A 20,213-nucleotide genomic window follows, 5' to 3' on the forward strand; every position below is an offset into this window, starting at 1 on the left:
TCCTTTGAACTTTGCCCATTTGATGGATGAAAAGGTGATACCTGAGGCCATCATCATTTTTATTTCGCTTGTTAGGGCTGAAATGGAGCATCTTCCTTATCCCTGGGCCTTCTAAGCATCATCTTCAGGGAGCTTCACATCTTAACTGTGAAACCCCTAGCACAAGAGTGACACTCCATGAATAATAATAAAAGTCAGTAGTCAGAATGACCATCATTAAAAAAAAAAATCTACAAATAATAAACGCTGAAGAGGGTGTGGAGAAAAGAGAACCCTTTCACAGTATTGGGGGGAATGTAAACTGGGGCAGCCACCATGGAAAACAGTCTGGAGGTGCCTCAAAAAAGTAAAGATAGAACAACTATATATATATATATATATATATATATATATATATATATATGAATACTACTCAGCCATAAAGAAAGAATGAAATTTTGCCTATTGCAACAACATGGATGGACCTGGAGGGTATTGCACTTAGCAAAATAAGTCAGACAGAGAAAGACAAATACTTTATGTTATCACTTATATGTGAAGCCTAAAAAATAAAACAAACAGATGAATATAACAAAACAGAAACAGACTCACAGATATAGAGAACAAGTGGTTCTCTAGTGGTTTCTTGTGGGAAGTAGGGGAGGGAAGAGGGGAGGTGGAGGATAAGGGTGGAGGATTAAGAGATATAAACTACTGTGTATAAAAGAAATAAGCCGCAAGATTATATTGTTCAGCACAGGGAATATAACCAATATTTTATAACTTTAAATGGAGTATAATCTATAAAAACTTTGAATCACTATGTTGTACACTTGAAACTAACATAATATTGTAAATCAACTATACCTCAATGAAACAAAACCACACAACCCTGCCTTAGCAAAGCTTACATTCTGGAAGTGGGAGACGGGAGTGGGGAAGGGAAGTGACTGGAAATAAACAAGTGAACACACGACATAAAGGAATGGCAAAGGCCAGGGAGAAAAACAAAACCAGTGTGGCAGAGAGTGGTTGCATTGGGAGCAGGGGTTACTTTGGATAGCAGGATCAACCAAGGCTTCTTAAGGGTGAGACCTGAATGATAAGAAAGAGTCTTGTGCCAATTTGATGAGAAGAGCCTTTCAGCAGAGGAAGCAGCAAGTGCAAAGGCCCTGGGGTTGGTAGGAGATGGTTGGACTTGTTCAAGCAGCAGAATGAATGGCAGAGCAGCTGGAGCTGAGTGAGCGAGTGAGGCAGGGCAGTAGCATCAGGCGGTGTGCGTATTCTGGTGGAGACAGAAGTGGAGGCCAGGAGACCGGGGCATTGGCTGCTGCCGTCAGAGCAGCCATCCAGGGGAGAGGTGACAGCTCAGAGCAGGGCAGAGTGGGGAGAAGAGGACACAGCAGAGATCCATTTTGGAGGCTGAGCCAACTGCTCCTGCAAACAGATTGGATGTGGAGGGATCAGGGAGGAATAGAGGATTGGAAGGTTCCCCAGAGAAGAGAATGGCAACCCACTCCAGTACTCTTCCCTTGAGAACTTCATAGGCAGAGGAGCCTGGTGGGCTACAATCCATGGGATCGCAAGGGAATGGACACGACTGAGCGACTTACACTTTCACTTTTCCTGCTTTTGCGGTAAAACAGCCTCTAGAGAGTGACTTCAGTAACTCCTGCCTCCAAGTGCCCTGGACAGGCAGTAGGCTCAGGGGTAGTTCTCTTGCCTCAGAGCCTGTAGGGAGGTCAGGGACTGGGAGGACAGGGACCGGGACACCTCATCTGGCAGTCCTCATCCAGAGGACTGTACCTAGTAAATGGACGCATAGTGGAACCAGGAGGAAAGCACCAACTACAGGCTGCTGGGGTGCCAGGGAGAGCTGGCACCCTGCCAGGGTTGCTATTGTTCTTCTCAGTAACCTTGAGATATAGAGATGATTCCATCTCACAGGGAAGACACCGAGATTCTGGGAAGAGAAGGGACTGGTCCAAGGTCATACAGCCAAGGAAGTGAAAAAATGAGCAGTGGGGCTTTTTCATCCCTAAACCCTGAATCACCACCTCCGAAGATCAGGTCCCCCAGTCTCTCCCCATTTCCTTGTTATCCTGGATATGAGGGATGGGGAGAAGGGCGGGGAACCAAAGGAAATTTCACCCCAGAGTCACTGTTATTCATGAAAGTAGACAGAGAAGTAGAACTCTGTCCCACAAGAAGATGGGGACAGGGGGTCCAATTCCTGGGTCTGGGGGCCCTGAGGACTAGGGGACCAGATTCCAGGGTCTGAGGGGCCTGGGATCCCAGACTGCTGAGGGGCTAGGAGAGAAGGGGGCTGGGGACCAGGATTCCTGGGTCTGGGTGGGGGAGGGCACTGGGAGCTCTGGTTCCTGGGTCTAGGGGAGGGGAGACTGGGGGAGTAGACTCCTGGGTCTGGAGGGGTTGGGTGCTGGCACTCCTGGGGCTGGGGCCAGGATTTCTGGGTCTGGGTTGGAGAGGGGGGTGGGGGGCTCTGGTTCCTGGCTCTGGGGGGCAGTGAAGACTGGGGAACCAGACTCCAGGGTCTGGGGGTGCTGGGAGCCCGGACTCCTGGGGCTAGGGGAGAAGGAGGCTGGGGACCAGGATTCCTGGGTCTGGGTGCGGGAGGGCACTGGGGACTCTGGTTCCTGGGTTTGGGGGCAGCGAGGACCCGGGGACCAATCTCCAGGGTCTGGGGAGCCGGGATTTCTGGGTCTGCGGGAGGAGGAGGCTGGGGCCTGAAGCAGGAGGAAGGTAGCTTCCAGGGACAGTGTCCCGGCCCGGGGTCCTAGGGGTCTGAGGCGGGGAAGCCGCGGGGACGGCCGTGGCGGGAGGGGGTAGGGGCCGGGCCGCAGTAACAAAGGCCTCTCCCTCCAACAAGCGCCCCCCCTCGGCCCCGCCTCCCCGGCCCCCTGCCTGCCCTGATTGGTCGGCCTTCCTGCCCGTCAGCGCCGCCCCCTCCCCGGGTCTGCAGCAGCTCCGGCCTCCTCGTCGCGCCCCCCCAGCCCCCTCCCCCCGCCCCCGCCGCCCCCCGGGCCGGTGCAGCCGCAGGCGGGGTCCCCCTCCCCCTTCCCCCTCTCCCCCCAGGCCTCGCGCGCCCCGGACCGGCCCCCCCTTTCCCCTCCCCCTTCGCGCCGCCGCTGCCGCGATGCCCCCCCCTGCGCCCGGGGCCCGGCTCCGGCTTCTCGCCGCCGCCGCCCTGGCCGGCCTGGCCGTCATCAGCCGAGGTACCGCAGCGCCGGGGGCGGGGGGCTTGGCCGGGACTCCAGGGTCCCGAGCGGGGATTGGGGGCGGGGGACAGAGCATCTCCAGGCGGGGAGGAGGAGGCCCCCGGACGCCGAGGTCTGGGCCTGGGGGGGCGGGGGCAGCATCCTCTGGTTGGGAGAGGGGTCCTCGGACGTCTGGCTCCATGCCCGGGGGCAGGGGTCCGCGTCCTGGGGCCCGAGCCTGGGCCTGGGGGCGGAGGTCTGCTTCTCCGGGTCGGTGAGAGGGTCGCGGACACCTGGTCCCGGCCTGGGGGCGGGAGTCTGCGGCTCGGGATCGTGGGGGGGAGATCTGACGCTAAGTAAGGGTCCCCGGGCAGGATCTCTGAACTGAGTTGGTGAGGGTTAGGCAGAGGGATGCCCCGTCGGGGGTCTTCATCTCTGCCTGGGAGGGTCCCCAGAGGGTCCCGGCCTGCGGGCTGGGGTCGGCGTTTCTGGGGGAAGGTTGGGGGTCTTCCCAGGTTCCCAGGGTCAGTAAGAGATGGGGGCAGGGGTGTCCAGAGACCTCCGTCCCGGGGCGGCAAAAGAAGGGGGTGGGGCTGGGCTCTCAGCTGGGAAGGGACTGAAATTCCCCAGCTGGGTCGTCTAGGTTGGGAGAAAGTGTTAGTATGTGGAGGATTGCATTTATGTGTAAGGGGAGATGGGGCTGAAGATCCAAGAAGTTGGGGTGCTGGGCTGGGGACTCCAGATGTGGAAAGCCCTGGCTGAATATTTGGGTTCTGGGCAGGACAGAGGGTGACTGAGGACCGTGGGAAGGGAAGGGTTAACCCGGGGTCAAAGGGTTAATATCAGTCTTCCTAGTTGAGGGGGGAGCTGGGGGCTGGTCTTTTGTAGAGCTGGAAGGGAAGAATGGTAGGGGAGAGGCTGGGGGGTGGTGAACTTGGCAGTCTCTGTTTAGAAGATGTATGGCTGGACCTTGTATCTCCCAGCAGGCAGGCAACCTGGGGGTGGTCCCAGAGATGACCCCCTAAGGAGGGGAGGGGAGAGCTAGGAGGCTGGAGGCAGGGGCCGGGGTTCATTTAGCGCTTCTGAAGAATCACCCCCAGGCCCTGCCCTGACCCAGAATCACAGAGGCAGGGACACACAGTCAGGAACATCCTAGAACCCCCGACAGTCTCCGCGAGACAACCGCGAGACAGCGGCTCTCAGCCTCCCACCCACACAACGCCGGTCAGGCACAGCCACATAAACACCGTCGCCCGGTCCGACCCAGAGCCGCACCTGCAGACAGCCAGAGTCACAAGGGATGCTGGCCGGCGGCGCCGGGGGCGGGGGTGATCACCCCCTCCCTGGTGCAAAGCGTCTGGGTGCCCCTCCCACCTGGCCCGTCTGAATCCCTGTCTGACTTTCTGCCTGCCTGTCTGTGTCTCTCTGTCTCTATCGCTTGTCTCTCTGGATCTCTCTCACGTCTCGGCCATTTCCGGAGGCTCCCTGTCTCGGGGTGACATCCCGTTGGTCTCCGTGGCTGGGTCGCTGGCTCTCCATCGCTGCTGGGTTCAGCACAATTCCATACCTGGCCCGTTCAGCCTCTGGAACTGCTTGTCCCCGTCACACCCCGTGTGTGTGTGTGTGTGTGTGTGTGTGTCTCTTTCCAGCCCCTCACACGGTGCCTTGATCCTCATCCACTTCTGGGAACTCATGTCCCACCCCGGGTCACTCATTCTCCTCCTTGTCCTTTGAAATGTCTCTGGCCTTCTCCCTTCACCTCTCCATTTTCTTCTCTCTCTTCCTTTACTCTCAAGATCACTTCCCACTTGCCTTCTACTTTGACTCTTCAGAACCCTAGAAATCACTGTTGTTCACACATGCAGGGCTGGGAGCTTGGTGGAACCAGGAGACGGTCTGTGACCTGGGTCAAGTGCATTCCCACCTCTGGGCCGTTTGTCCCCTACTAGAGGACTGCGACCAGAGGGACAGAGGGCAGAGTGGCTGGCGGGTGAACTGAGACAGGATTAGACGGTTGGAAAGACAGCCCCACCTACCCACCACCGCTTGACGGCTGAGGCTGAGAAAAAGCCGGTGGAAGTCATACCAGATTGCATTTCCTCCTCTCTGTTATTCATTTGATGGTTTCCAGATTACGGGAGGAGAGCATACGAGTGAACCATCCACTACAAGAATGCATAAAAGCAAACCCCGCCACGTCCCGCCCCCACGTTCCTGTCTCAAGAGAGAGCCAGGGTCCTCAGCCTCCCCAGGAGCCTCTCACTTGCACGGTCAGACAGGCAGAGTTCAGCGTCTGTAAAGGATTGGTTAGTTTGTTGATGTTTCTCCCAAGATAGAAACAAAGTAAAGCCATTTCTCTGCAACTGGCTTTTTTCCACTCAACTCTACCTCCCTGGCATCTGTAGATATTGCTCTGTCTTTACTTTTTTCCCCTCTAAATTCTTTATGCCAACACACATCCACACATCCACTTAGAAAAGTAGCTGCAGCTGGTGATTTGGGGGTGGTTCCTTTGCCATATTACATGAAGCAGGGGAAGGGTGAATTCAGGCACAGGGACCCTTCTCTAGGGGGTCCCCCAAGCACCTAGCTTGTCTAGACTGTGGGCGCTGCCTTGTTAGCTCATTTAACACATATTTACTAGGTACACAGTCGCTGTTCTAAACACTGGGGATCTATAAACACAGCAGTGGAGTCCCTGACCTCCTGGAGCTTACATCCTAGTGAGATGGAGAGAGATCCACCAACTAAAACCAAACCTAGAAAGTAAACAGGTGATATTAGAGAGTGATGAGCACAGAGGAAATGAGAATGACTCGGCAGGCAGGCGAGTTGGCCTTGGGAGCTCAGGTAACATCTGAGCCGCTGAGTGGAGTTCAGACTGAAAGGAGGGGAGGAGTCAGCCTTGGAAAGATCCCCTGGGGACAGCAGAAGCAAAGGCCCTGCAGTGGGAAAGGGAAAGGGAAAGTCGCTCAGTCGTGTCTAACTCTTTGCGACCCCATGGAATTCTCCAGGCCAGAATACTGGAGTGGATAGCCTTTCCCTTCTCCAGGGAGTCTTCCCAACCCAGGGTTCGAACCCAGGTCTCCTGCATCGCAGGCAGATTCTTTACCAGCTGAGCCACAAGGGACCAGTGGAAAGGAACGGCCAGCACGTGGAGAGTTCCAGGGCTCTAGGCTCAGCATACAGACACTGGACATCAGTGATAAGGAGTATATGGGAGGTCAGCCAAGAGGGAGAGGGGTCTGGGGGCTCTGCAGTGGCAGTTAGACTAGCCTTTTCTTGGGCTTCCCAGGTGGCTCAGTGGGTAAAGAACCCACCTGGCAATGCGGGAGACTTAAGAGACACTGGTTTAATCCCTGGTTCGGGAAGATTCCCTGGAGGAAGGCATGGCTATCCATTCCATTATTCTTGCCTGGAGAATCCCATGGACAGAGAAGCCTGGCGGGCTACAGTCCCTAGGGTTGCAAAGAGTTGGACATGACTGAAGCGACCTAGCACAGCACAGCACAGCATATGAGAGTCACTCGTCTGGAATGGCAGAGACCTACATGGTCCCTCCCATCACAATTGGATCCACCACCAGGCTGCTCCCTGCCCCATAACCATCCCACCAGCCAACACAAGTAGAGCTGTTTGCAGGCACTTAACTAGCAGGAGCCTGCTTGGGTGACCTTCTTTCATCCTCTCCCCCTCAAGCCAGTGAGTGAGGCATGATGATGGGCCCTGATGGGCCCCATTTAGAGGTGGGAAAACTGAGTCTCTGTTGTAGGAAGTAACTTGTGCAGCTCGGTGGTGCAGCTGGGATTTGAACCTAGGCAGCCAGGCTCCCCAGTCCATTCATTTAGCAGGCTGGTTATGCTTGCTTAGTAGTAGCAGAACAGATGCTGAGTCCTGGACTCAGGGGTGGGTGCTGGGCATAGAGCAACCTACAACCCAGACCCGCCCTGCCCTTCCCCCACCCCCAGGGGACCGACGCCGAACCTGCGATAACAATAGATGTTTCTTTAAAAAGAAGGTGCTGTTAAGAGCAGCAAGCATTTCTGCCTGCTAAGCACTGAGTTAAGCATTATGCTTGCATGTTCTCATGGAATCCCTGACAAAAAGCCTGCTGAGGGAAGAAATACCATTTTTATCCTTTCTACAGTTGAGGAAACTGAGGCTCAGACTGGCCAGGGGTCACCCAGTCAGGAAATGATGGGACAGACATTTGATCTATCAGCCCAGGCTCCTCAGGGCTTTCTTATCCAATCTCTAGAGATATCCAGCCCCCCTACCAACAGTTCTCTAAGTCCAACTTGGGGGACACAACCAAGTTTCAGGCCTTCAGAGAACTCCTGGTCAGGAAGGGAAAACACACCTGGATGCTGTCACAGCTGAATCAGAGGGTACTCAGTAGAGACAGTGGGAACTGTCCACCTTGTACAGTCAGGGAAGTACTTCTGGAGGAGGGGGCATTTGAGCTGGGGTTTTGAAGAATGCATAGGAGTTCAAAAGTTGGCACAGCATGTTGCAGGCATCCATTTACATTTACTCATTCAGCAAATTTTTCCCAAGGCCTTCCAGACCAGGCCTGGTGCTGGGAGATCCTGGGGACACAAACCTGAGTCAGACTCAGGCTCTGCCCTCAAGAAACTTATAATCTGATAGGGGAGAGAGACACAGACAGTCACCACAGTGTGATCTGAGCTCTAAGGGAGGTACTGCAGGCATTGCGGGAAAACAAAAGAGGACGAGAAAGAGTAAGGATTCAGCGTTTTCCAAGCAGAATTCCTACAGAGGGGACCTCATGTGCATTAGCTTGTTTATTTAGCTATTAAACATGTCTGAGGCCGCCTATGGGATAGACTGTGGGTAGGGTGATGCTGCAGATGAGGAGACCCAGGCCCCACCCTGAGAGGCTCCCATCTGGTGAGGAAAGCAGACCTAGACAGTCCAGGTGATTGAGACTAAGAGGGAGGGACGGCGACTGTGACTCAGACAGATGGTGGGGCCCGGCCCAGCGACAGACAGGGTGGTGGGATGGCTAACCTGACCTTCTCCTCCATTTACTGACACCCAGAGAGGGGAAGGGACTTACCCAAGGTCACAAAGCACACAGGGTCCTCCTGAGCCTGGAGTCTGGGAACTGGAAGAGACCGACAGGCAGACATCCGAATTTATAGACACACAGACCAGGCATCCAAGACCCACTTGAGATAACTTCATCACTCATCTCCCGAGACTGCCCTCAGCCAGGGCCCAGCTGGGCGTGCTGGGGACGCAGATGGTCTGAGCCGGGCCCTGCCCTGGAGGAGCAGGTGGGGGAGGCAGACGCTTCTGATCCACGGAGCCCTGGGAAAAGAGCGAGAGGCTGTGTGGGCTCGGATGGGCCATCTCTCCTCCGAGAGGCCCCATATACCAGGTGCCTGGAGAAGGAGAAGCGTTTTGATGGGGAATAGTGGGAGGGAGAGAGGGGGAAGAAAAATGAGGAATGTGGGGTTGGGTCGCACTAGGGGAGAGGAGGCAGGAGACAGATGTCAGGGCCCTAGATGCCAGGCTGAGGGGCGGGAACTTCGTCCTGGAGGCCGCTCTGAGTGTTGGAAAGATCCCTCTGGCAAACAGTGTGTGTGTGTCTGTCTGTCTCTCTGTCTGTTTCTCTGTCTCCTGGGACATGTGATTAAGATCCTGCCCTCTTCTTTGAGGTCTGCACCCTACCCCAGGGCCCGAGGCTGAGCTCAGGAGCCCTTGGTTCTACCCTGAGGCTTTGGGGACACCTTGGACAGCTCCTTCTTCAACCCCCGCCGTGGGGTGGGCCTCCTTGAACCTGGGACAGTTGCTGCCAGAGGGCTGGGGAAGTTGGGGGTTGCGGGGAGGGCAGGGTGATTTTGGCTCCCAGGAGGCATCTGGTGATGCCGGCATTTTTGGTTGGGGTGGGGGAGCTCCTGGCATCTGGGGAGTCAAATCCGGGATGCTCTCAAACATTCTACACTGCACAGGGTGGCCCCACCATGAAGAATCATCCAGCTCCCGATGTCAACGGTGCTGAGATGGCGCAAGCTTGGTCTGGGATGTGTGTGACCAGTATGACAGATCTATGGGGTGTGCGTGTGTGTGTGTGCATGGCTGTGTGTGATCTGATTGTAGGTGACAGCATGGCTGCATGTGCCCGACTCTTGGCCCAGGGCGGTCGCTTTGTATTTGAGAGCCTCCGTCCATGTGTCAGGCTGTAGCTTCATGCACGACTGTCTGCGGTGGGGATGAGCGTAGCCCTCAGGCTGGGAGGTCACTGTGACCGATGAAGCCTGTGTGTGTGTGTGTGTGTGTGTGTGTGTGTGAGAGAGAGAGAGAGTCTTTGGGCAGGGCTGTAACTGTGTGTAGACTTTGCACCTGTGTGTGTGGGGCTGCATGTGTGTAACCGTGTGCATCTGGTTATGTCGGGGGGCTGGTCAGGGTGTCGTGGCTGGTGGCCGACCCGTTTGCTTCTGGGAAAGAGCTGTCTCTTCTAACTGACCTTCTCCCGGGGGTGTGTCCCAGGCTGTGTGCCTCAGCCTAAGTGTGTACGCCTCTGTCCCTCAGTGGGACCCGCTTGTTGTGGATGGGACTGTTTCCTGTCCCCAGGGCTGACTCTTTCCCGGGCCCTGGTGACTGTGTGTGTGTGTCTGTCTGTCCCCTGGCTGCCCCCTCCTCTTCCTAGGGCTGTGCTGGCACATCCTCTCTGCCAGGCTCAGGGCTGGCGAGTCCCTTCCCTCTCTCCAGGGCTCACCAAATGACCAGAGCAACTCCGGCGCGGGTGAACCGGGGATGAGGGCTGCAGGCCCCAGGCCCCAAATCCCGGGGCCTGGCGAGCCCACCACCCTGGCTCTGCCCCAGCCGCGTCCAGAGGGGCTGCTGATGGAGAGGGCCTCCGGGAGTCATTGGGGCGGCGCGGGCAATTAATTCATCAGATTAATCAGTTCCTCATTCCAGGGTGGGGGGCCGGGGCAGCCCTGAGCGGGGCCAAGCCTCCGCAGGCGTCCAAGGTCACCCGGCCTCTTCCTCTCCCCCGCCCGGTGCTGTCTCCATCCGCCGCCTCCGCGGGCCCAGCCCCCGCTCCCTGGCCCCTGTCCAGCCTCTGGCCACGGTCCACGGAGAGATGAATGGGTGGGGGCGGGGGTTCTGCCAGGCGCCGGGGCACTGGAGTGGTCAGGCAGGAGTGGGCATGCGCCTGCCAGAGCATGGGCTCGGGCACAGGGGTCTCTACACCACGCCAGAGGGCGTCCTGGGCGTCTGTGATACATGTGTGTCTGTGGATATTTGCACACATCCGTGTTTGTGTATGTGCTGGTGTTTGCGTGTCTGGGTGTCTGTGTGCACACATGTGAGTGTTGAGTATCTGCCTGCAGCCTGTCTTTCCATGTATTTCTGAATTAATGTGTGTACATGTGTGTACCTGTCTGTTACATCTGTACATACATCTGTGTATATGAGTGTACTTGTGGGTCTGTGAATATGTGTATGTGCCCCCGTGTATGTGGATATGTGTGTGTGTGTACTCTTGAATCCGTGTGTGTTCACTGTGAACATGTATGTGTGTGCCATGTTTACACATGTCTGTGTGTGTATGTGTGTGCACAGCTTTGTGTGTCTGTATCTGCACTTGTGCATTTCTGTGTTTATGAGTGTGCGTGTGCACACATCTGTACACAGCATCTGTGAGTGTATGCTTGAGCTTTGATGTATGTGTGTCTGTGTGCATATACACGTGTTTATGTGCTGTGACTGTGTTGTCTCAGTGTCTCGGGAGGTGTTTGGTTTGTGTGTCCCAGCCTGTCTGGGTCAGCATGGGCTTGTGGGAAGATACGTTGCGTGTGTCTGCGGTGAGTGTCTTTGGAAACATCAGTGAATGTGTGTGCCAGTGGGTGTGGGAAGTGTGTGTCTGCCAGGGTGTGTGTGTGTGTGTGTGTGTACCCATGAGCATGGTCCTGCCCAGCTGAGCTACCCTCCCTTCCACAGGACTGCTGTCTCAGAGCCTGGAGTTCAGCTCCCCTGCCGACAACTACACGGTGTGTGAAGGCGACAATGCCACACTCAGGTAGGGGGACGCAGAAGTGCTGACCCTTCGTCCTCCTTAAGTGGGGAACTGTCCTGACCCGCAGGCCCCACCCATACCTCCCCCATCATCGGGACAGAGGCCATCAGGGCCCAGACTCTGGGCCCGGCCCCACCCTGGGCCTCGGTGTGCCCATCTGTCAAATGGGTGGAGGAACGACGACCACCATCTAGGTTGTTAGGAGGATGCAAGAGTCTGTACATATACCCCGGGGGCTTCCCTGGTGGCCCAGTGGTAAAGAACCCACCTGCCAACGCAGGAGGCCTGGGTTCAATGCCTGGGTCGGGAAGATCCCCTGGAGAAGGGAATGGCAACCTGCTCCAGTATTCTTGCCTGGGAAATTCCATGGATGGAAGAGCCTTGGCAGGCTGCAGTCCATGAGGTAACGAAAAAGTCAGACACCACTTAGGAACTAAACGACAACACACGCTGACCTTAGAGAGCTTAGCACACTGACTGTTTAATGAGAACCGGTGTTACCTTCCCCCAGCTCTCTGCTCTCCTGGGTCGCTTGTCATTCTGTATCTCTGTCCCTCTCCCCCAGGGTGTCTGTCCCCCTCTTTTTGGTTCTCTGACACACAGCAGTCACTCAGTAACCATCAGCTGTCATCCCATTGTACACTTGGGCTTACAACTATCCTTCTCTGAAGCTCAGTTTGCCCACCTGTAAAGTGGGCACAGTCACAGCTGCCTCCCAGGACTGCCGTGGGAACTGGAGATGCAGCGAGCCTTCCTCTTTCCACCTCCAAGCCCCCTTGACAGGGGTCACCCTGGAGGGCCAGGCGGGGGTAGGGGAGAGAAGAACTGCCCTCCCCTCATCCTCCCCTCCAGCTGCTTCATTGATGAGCATGTGACCCGAGTAGCCTGGCTGAACCGCTCCAACATCCTGTACGCGGGCAACGACCGCTGGACCAGCGACCCGAGGGTGCGGCTGCTCACCAACACTCCCGAGGAGTTCTCCATCCTCATCACCCAGGTGGGGCTGGGCGACGAGGGCCTCTACACCTGCTCCTTCCAGACCCGCCACCAGCCGTACACCACTCAGGTCTACCTCATCGTCCATGGTGAGCCCTCTGCTGGGGCCCTGGTGGGGAAGGGGGGAGCCAGGGATGGGCGCTGGGGAGAGGGGACACTCGTGTCCTCGTCAATCCCAGGGACACCCGTGAGAAGACAGACACACTCCCTGCCCTCACAGATTCCAGCCAGGCAGAGGGAGAGAAAGTCAGAGACAACGTCCAGGGCAGGAGAGATACGCAGGCCGGGGGGCACTTGGAGGAAGACCCCGAGTTCATTGGCTCAGCCCTGTTTCTTGAGTGCCTGCTGCGTGCAGGCACTGCTCCACAGGCCAGGGACAGAGATGAGCCAGGCAGGCTGGCCCTGCCTTTCTGGAGGTGTCTTTCCGAGGAGAGGCAGTTTCCCAGACATCACGTCTGAGCTGAGACCTTCAGGAAAAAGAACAGCACGTGCGGAGGCTGGATGCTCAGAGCGGGAGAGGTGGGGCTGGAGAGACCCATGGCGGGGGGGGGGGGGTGGCGGGAGGCTGGCATCAGAGGTAGTTTGGAGGGCAGCGAGCACGTGGAGAGACAGGAAGCCAGGGACGGCTCAGCCCTGCTCTAGACAAGCCCCGACCTGCGAGCCAAATCCTCCGGTTCCAACCTTGCCGCTGCCACCCAGGGGCTGAGGCACCCAAAGCGAGCCGGACGATCAGACTCCTCATCTGCAAAATGGAGATGACGCTCTCATATATCAAATTCAAGACGTCATCCGTTGGAAGGGACACCTTTACTTTATTCTGCTTGCTAGAAACGGGGTGGGAGTGTAACCTGCCAGTTAAACACTGGCGTCCTCATAAGGCCACCCTGATTGGAGAACTGTTCAGAGGGGGCGGGGTCGAGGCGGGGAACACCCCCAAGTGTTAGAATTGATGAAAAGAGCAACATCTCGCTTCCCCGGTGGCTCAGTTGGTAAAGAATCCGACTGCGATGAGGGAGCCAAGAGTTCCATCCCTGGGTCAGAAAGATACTCTGGAGGAGGGCATGGCAACCTACTCCAGCATTCTTGCGTGGACAATCCCATGGGCAGAGGAGCCTGGCGGGCTACAGTCCACGGGGTCACAAAGAGTCAGACAGGACTGAAGCGACTGAGCAAGCATGCATGCACCCCAGAGGGAAGTAGTGAGGGTTTCATGGGTTCATTTTTGTGAAATACTTAAAACAGGGTAAGCTTACACTCAGTAAGTACCATACAAGCATTAGCTAAACAAATTAACTGAAAATAATAATATTAATCAATACAAATAGAGATGGGAAGGGAGGAATTCAGACCCAAAGATAGAAAATAGAAACCGCGTGAGAAGGAAGGTGGAGAGAGACTGAGAAAGAGTGAGGAAGACACAAGACCAGCAACTGGAGAAGGAGCCAGATCCAGAGGGAAGGGGAAACACAGAGGAATTCTTACAGAGAGACAGGAATGTCAGCTGAACCCCTGGGTCTGAGGGAGGAGGAGCTGGGGGTCTGGACTCCTGGTCTGAGGGAGGAGGGACCAGGCCTAGATCCTGGGTCCTGGGAACCCACAGCACCTCTCACTGACCTTCCCTCCGGCCTGCAGTCCCTGCCCGCATCGTGAATATCTCTTCGCCTGTGACAGTGAATGAGGGGAGCAACGTGAACCTGCTTTGCCTGGCTGTAGGGCGGCCGGAGCCCACGGTCACCTGGAGGCAGCTCCGAGGTGAGGACCCCACCCCTGGCTGAAAGTCCTTTCCCCCACTCCACAGGCTGGGCCCAAAGCTCCCCATGTTCCTAGCTAGATACCCAGAACCTCCCACTCCTGCCTCCTTTGATCCCCCTAGAAGCCTTGTCATGACCGGATTTCCCCCTCCTACCTGGTCCTGTTATTTTACCAACAGACCCCAGAGCCTTAGAGCCTATCCACGCGCCCTCCCAGGCTGGGGCTGTTTCCTCCACCCACCTGCTAGATCCCAGCTTGCTCCCCATCCCTAACTCTAGCAGCCCCAGTCTCTTCCCCACCAGCTCACAGGATTCTCCTGGACTCAGACCCCCACCCACTAGATGGCCGGAGCCAGGTTAGCGCCACGGCCCCTGCCCATGTTCCCATCTCCTGTTCACGTTACTGCATCTCTGGCAGATCCCTCAGGCCAGGGGTTCTCTTAGTATGGTCCCCAGACTCACAGAAGGAGCATCACCTGGAGACTTGCCAGAAAGGCATGAGTCAGAACCACCCCTCCTCCCATCACCACCACAGTCTGTCCTAACAAGCCCTTCAAGTGATCCCAAGGTAGAGCTGAGAAGCACGGCGGCCCCCAAACAGAGGGACCTGAATGGGAAATTCCAGATCCTAAACATTCCGCACTGTCCCCTTTACCTGGATCTCCACCACCATTTCCCAGACCCCTGGATCCTCACTCACTGGGTCTTGGGAGACCAAATGTGCCAGCCCCTAGATCTCTTGGGACCCCAGAACGCAATAACTAGGTCTCGGATCCCTGGATCCTCCCCTACCACTTCATCTGAGCCCCACAGTCCTGGTCTTCAGTTCCTGGATCCCCCAATGCTGTGAGTCCCAAAGGGTCTTCTGAGCGGGCACACTGTTCTAAGACCCCCGATACCTGGATTGCTGATTCCAGTCACCGGCTCCTGATTCCCTGGGCCCCAAGGGCTAGATCCCAGAATCCTGGATCCTCCCTCGCCGGGTCTATGCTTTCTGGATCTTTCTGAGCCCCAGGAGCTTCTGGCACCCTCTCCACTGGGTTCTAGTTACTAAGTCCCAGCTCCTCATTCCCTGTCCCACCCCAGCAACCCCCACCCCCCACCGACCCCGGCACTCCAGGCCCTGCGCCTGTCCGCCCCGCTGATGTTTGTCCGTGTTGTGCCCGTGTTGTCCCGTGTTAAGTGTTTGTGTCCGGCCCCGCCCCCTCCCCTCCCCTCCCCCCACAGACGGCTTCACCTCAGAAGGCGAGATTCTGGAGATTTCCGACATCCAGCGGGGCCAGGCTGGGGAATACGAGTGCGTGACTCACAACGGGGTTAACTCTGCACCGGACAGCCGCCGCGTGTTGGTCACAGTCAACTGTGAGCCGACCCCCCTCTCCCCACCCCGCCCCCGCACGGGGCACGAAAGCGGGGCGGGCCCTGGGTCCCTAGGGATGAAGAGTGTGTGAGAGGAGGAAGGGGGTGGGTCTGCGGGAGGAAGGGGTCTAAGAGGAGGGGGCTCGAGGACTCCCAGGAAGGAGGAAGGAGGGGCTGGGGGTGAGACCCTTTCGTCCGCACTGGGCAAGGAAAATTCGCTGACCCTGTCCTTCACCAGATCCTCCAACCATCACCGACGTGACCAGCGCCCGCACGGCCGTGGGCCGGGCCGCCCTCCTGCGCTGCGAAGCCATGGCGGTGCCCCCTGCGGATTTCCAGTGGTACAAGGATGACAGACTGTGAGGATGGCACTGGGGCGGGCCGTGGTGGTGGGGTCCTCGGTCCTTCGGGACTCGGGGAGGGGGCAGAGGGAGCAGAGTTCTGAGTCCTGGGAACTAGGGCGTGGGGGCGGTGTCCGGGTTCTAGGTGTTGGGGTCCACTGGGCCCCAGGGCAACTGCGGTGGCTTACTGGAAATTTGGGTCCTGGGATAATGAATGCTGGAGGCTGGCCTCCTCTGACTATTCAGGAAGAAGGTCTGGGGTGGGGGTGATGCTGAGACTTGTCGGAGAAGCTTTAGCTTTAGGGGACCACTGGATCTGAGGTTTAGCAGAATCCTAAACCTGGGATTTGGGGAATCCCTAAAGGTCGGAGTTGAAGGTCTGGGTGCCTGGAAAGGGGCATCGGTGGGAGTGGCCCGAGTTCCATGGAGAGTTAGAACCAGAGGCTAGGGGTCGCTGGGATGGGGGAACAGAATGTAGGGTCTCCAGGGAATCTGGGAGTCAGGGGGCTGGGCTTTTTGTCCGGAGCGGGTCCCGGGCCAGGGTCCTGCGGTCTGGTCCCTGACCCGGATCCCCGGCAGGCTGAGCAGTGGCACGGCCGAGGGCCTGAAGGTGCAGACGGAGCGCACCCGCTCGATGCTTCTCTTCGCCAACGTGAGCGCCCGGCATTACGGCAACTACACGTGCCGCGCAGCCAACCGGCTGGGAACATCCAGCGCCTCCATGCGGCTCCTGCGTGCGTCCCCCGAGGAGCGGAAAGGGCGGGGCCGGGGCTTGGGCGGGGCCGACCGGAATGGGCATGGCCAGGGAGGTGGAGCTGCAGAACTGCCCCTCGACTGACCCCCGAGCTTAGGAGAGAGCCCAAGACCCGTGTTCATTGAGCGCCTACTAAGGGAGGGAATTGGATGCTGGGGACACAGCAAGGCACAAAAGAGGCAAGGTCTGGTGGCTCAGACGATAAAGAATATGCCTGCAATGCAGGAGACCTGGGTTCAATTCCTGGGTTGGGAAGATTCCCCTGGAGAAGGGAATGGTTACCCACTCCAGTGTTCTTGGCTAGGAAATCCCATGTACAGAGGAGCCTGGCGGGCTGCAGTCCATGGGTCGCAAAGAGTCGGACACAACTGAGCTACTAACACTTTCACTTTTGTCTAGGGACTCATACAGCTAGTAGCAGTAGTAGAAAAGCAATAAAGTAGACAAATAAAATGAAAAGTCAACAAATACATACATAAGCAAAAAACAATTTTGCATATCGATAAGGACTATCAAGAAAATAAACAATAGAATTGGGGATGGTAGCAGTAGACACGACTGAGCGACTTCACTTTCACTTTTCACTTTCATGCATTGGAGAAGGAAATGGCAACTCATTCCAGTGTTCTTGCCTGGAGAATCCCAGGGACGGGGGAGCCTGGTGGGCTGCTGTCTATGGGGTCGCACAGAGTCGGACACGACTGAAGTGACTTAGCAGTAGCAGTAGACAAACGCATCAGAGAAGGCTTCCTGAAGGAAGCAACGTTTGAAATGAGACCTGAATGGTCAAAAGAATCCAGCCCTGCCAAGATCTACCAAAGAGCTTTGCAGCGCGGTGGGCTGGGGGTGGGGGGGGGGGGCCGGGAGGGGTTGAAGGGACAGAGATGAGCCAGATGATTAGATTAAAACAGAGTGTGGGGAGGGGGCAGGGTCCCTGAGTGAAAACCCGGAAAGGCCCTTAGGAGGAGGCCTCAGACAAGACCCCAGAAACAAGACACGCGGAGACACACGCATGGGTTCTCTCCACTCCGGACCTCCTCCCTTGACCTTCTCTCTTTCCCCAGGCCCAGGATCCCTGGAAAACTCGGCCCCAAGGCCCCCAGGGCCCCTGACCCTCCTCTCCGCCCTGGGCTGGCTGTGGTGGAGGATGTAGGAAGAACCCAGTGCTGCTGGTGTCCCCCTGCGAGGGGGGGCTGAGGCCGAGAGCGAGAGGAGCAGGGGGAGCAAGCGCCGTGGGTCTCGAGGGGCGGAGGAGCTCTCGGCCGCTGAGGAAGAAGAGGAAAAGGAAGAGGAGGAGGGAAGATCTATAGAGAACCCATCACTGTGAGGGATAACGCAAAATTATGCATCTTTCTACAGCCATTCTCGCCACCGTTCACCTTTCTGATTGTGACCCACCCCTGGCCACCCCCACACCCCTCTCTTAGCTCAGGCTGTCAACTGGATCGTGCGTGTGTGGTGGGTGTGAGCATAAGCGTGTGAGTGTGTGTGCATGTGTGTGTGTGTGTGTGTGTATGGATGGGGGGGTGGGGGGGTGGGGAAGGGGGCTCAGCACTCTTCCCTCCTGGACACCCCCCACATCCACTGCCCCCATCCCCGCTGTCTCTCACCTCTGGCTGGAGGTAGGTATGGGGTCTTCGTGCTGGAAGCTGTGAGGGGAGGTTTTCCAGGTTCCCGCTTTCCCAGTATATGCACGCACCCCGCCCCCTCCCCTCCCTGCTGAAAGGCTGTCTCCCGGGCAGGTTGGAAGTGGGAGGGGCATCAGACTTGCCTGGCAAGCTGTCACTCAACCTCTGCGAGCAGGTGCGGGATCTCCACCTTGGCTCTGGGCCTCCCTGCTGTCAACCAACCACCTGCCTGGAGCCAGAGGCCCCATCACCGGCTCAGCGGCCTGAGACCTTCCCGCTTTCCCTGTCCCTCCCAGCCCTGGACTTTCTGGCCCTCTCCCGGGCCGATCGGTGCTTCCGTCCAATTGTCAGGCCGGTGCCTGCTGTCACCTGTCTCAGTGCTTTGCCCTAGCCCGCCCCCACTCCCTTCGGCCGCCTGCAGCGCCCGCCAGCTGCCCTCAGCGCCCCTACGGCCGGCCCACAAGTGTGAGCTTGCTGGTCCACCACTGCCTGGCCTCTCCACCAACTGACCCTCCCAAAGGCTGACCTGACCACCCGCACACACACTTAGACACACACACACACACACACACACCAGCGACTGTGACCAGCAATAGCCCCCTGGCTCCAGCTGTCCTGTAGCCGGTGACCAGCTGTGGTTCCCCCGAGGATGAGCAACTATGTCAGAAAGGCGCTCCGAGGCTGTAACTTCAGCTCGGATTGTAGGTATACCCCACGCTGGCACACCACATCCCACAAAATGGGGGAAGAGAGGGGCATCACACAGACGTTCCCAGTCCAGACCAAGATGTTACCAACTCCAGCTCCCGGGAGACCCTCTTATAAGCACCCACCCCAAACTATACCACCCAGAGCTTGGGAGGGCGAGAGAGGGCAGAGCAGGGGCAGGGGGGCAAGGGGCAGTGACTGTACCTCAGATGGGGGCCCCATCCCACATTGTCTTCCATTCCCAGGGTCCAGGGGACAGGGAGGGGAGGGGGAGGGGTGCCAGGGAGGGGGGCGGGGGGGGGGGGCCCTGGGGGCCATGTGTTCCGATTCATGGGGAGTGTTGAGACCGCCACACCAATAAACGCCTTTTTCCAAAGTCTCCGCCTGCCAGTGTCAACGTCAGTAAGCATATGGGTGAGTGGAGCGCAGACTCCTGGTCATTGGTGGTGCCTCCCCAGCTTCACTTCTGCCCTCCCCTTTCTCTTTGGTAGATTTGGAATTGACCTATTTACAGAGGTGGCCCCTGATTGGCTGAAGCTACTCGGCATAGCCCGTTTCCCACTGTGACTGGTTCAGAGGTGGGCACATGGCTCAGCCAGACTAATGAGAGAACGAACACCAGAGCAGTGTGGATTTCCCGGGAAGAGCTGCTCTTCTGTTGGGATAATGTGGCTCAGTAATATGAAGTCAAGATCTGCAGGATGTCTATTCTCCATCGCATGGAGAGATCTTGGGTCTATGGGGATAGCACTGGTGGGGAGGACAATACATAGAGCCTTCGAGTGATAGAAACACCATGGGATGCAGAGTGAAAAGTCTAGAGAAACTGAGTCCATGATGACATCATTTGAGCAACTGGATCAAAACTTACCTGATGCCTACCTTCACTTACATAAGCAATGAAGTCCCATGTATGTTTAAACCAACTCATGTTAGGTTTTCAATTTCTAGTGATTACAAAAGAAATGAAAATTCTCACTGACATAGAAGAGATGTAGAGGTTCCAGGACTCCAGCCATCACCTTTCTAAAAAGATCCAAGGTCTCTATTTTCCAAAGGCCTCTTTCACACCAAACTTTAGCCAGAATGGCTCACATCCTTGCCTCCCCGAGACAGATATTGTTGCCTATGCTTTAGTTATTTGTTTACACTTTCATCTTTGCCCACCTTCCATGACACAGACTGAGATATTTGGTTTCCCAGCCTCCCTCACAGTGATATGGCCAGCTTTTGGTCAGTGAGACTTAAGGGAAGTTTGCTATCAGGCTTCCAGGAAAATCTCCCCTCATTCATGTGAGGAAAGGAACCCTGCTCCCTTCCTTTTGTCATTAGATATAATTGTGTGAAGATGTGATGCCTGGAGCTGCAGCAGCCATCTTGTTACTTGAGACAATATGCCAACACATAGGGTGGCAAAGCAGGACACAAA

The 20,213-nt window shown here is 56.7% G+C and overlaps 1 protein-coding gene across 1 annotated transcript; it reads left to right on the forward strand.

The window, feature by feature from the left end:
- The first annotated feature begins 3,106 nt into the window (after positions 1-3,106).
- Positions 3,107-19,706, forward strand: IGLON5 (IgLON family member 5). Its single transcript, XM_061389125.1, has 8 exons — positions 3,107-3,215; positions 11,172-11,250; positions 12,100-12,332; positions 13,876-13,995; positions 15,222-15,356; positions 15,592-15,712; positions 16,274-16,428; positions 17,513-19,706. Exons 1-8 carry the CDS (start codon positions 3,137-3,139, stop codon positions 17,599-17,601), a joined length of 1,011 nt encoding a protein of 336 aa, XP_061245109.1. The 5' UTR covers positions 3,107-3,136; the 3' UTR covers positions 17,602-19,706.
- Positions 19,707-20,213: the final 507 nt, after the last annotated feature.

The sequence above is a fragment of the Bos javanicus genome, chromosome 18 (genome assembly GCF_032452875.1).
Source record: "Bos javanicus breed banteng chromosome 18, ARS-OSU_banteng_1.0, whole genome shotgun sequence".
NCBI lineage: Eukaryota > Metazoa > Chordata > Mammalia > Artiodactyla > Bovidae > Bos > Bos javanicus.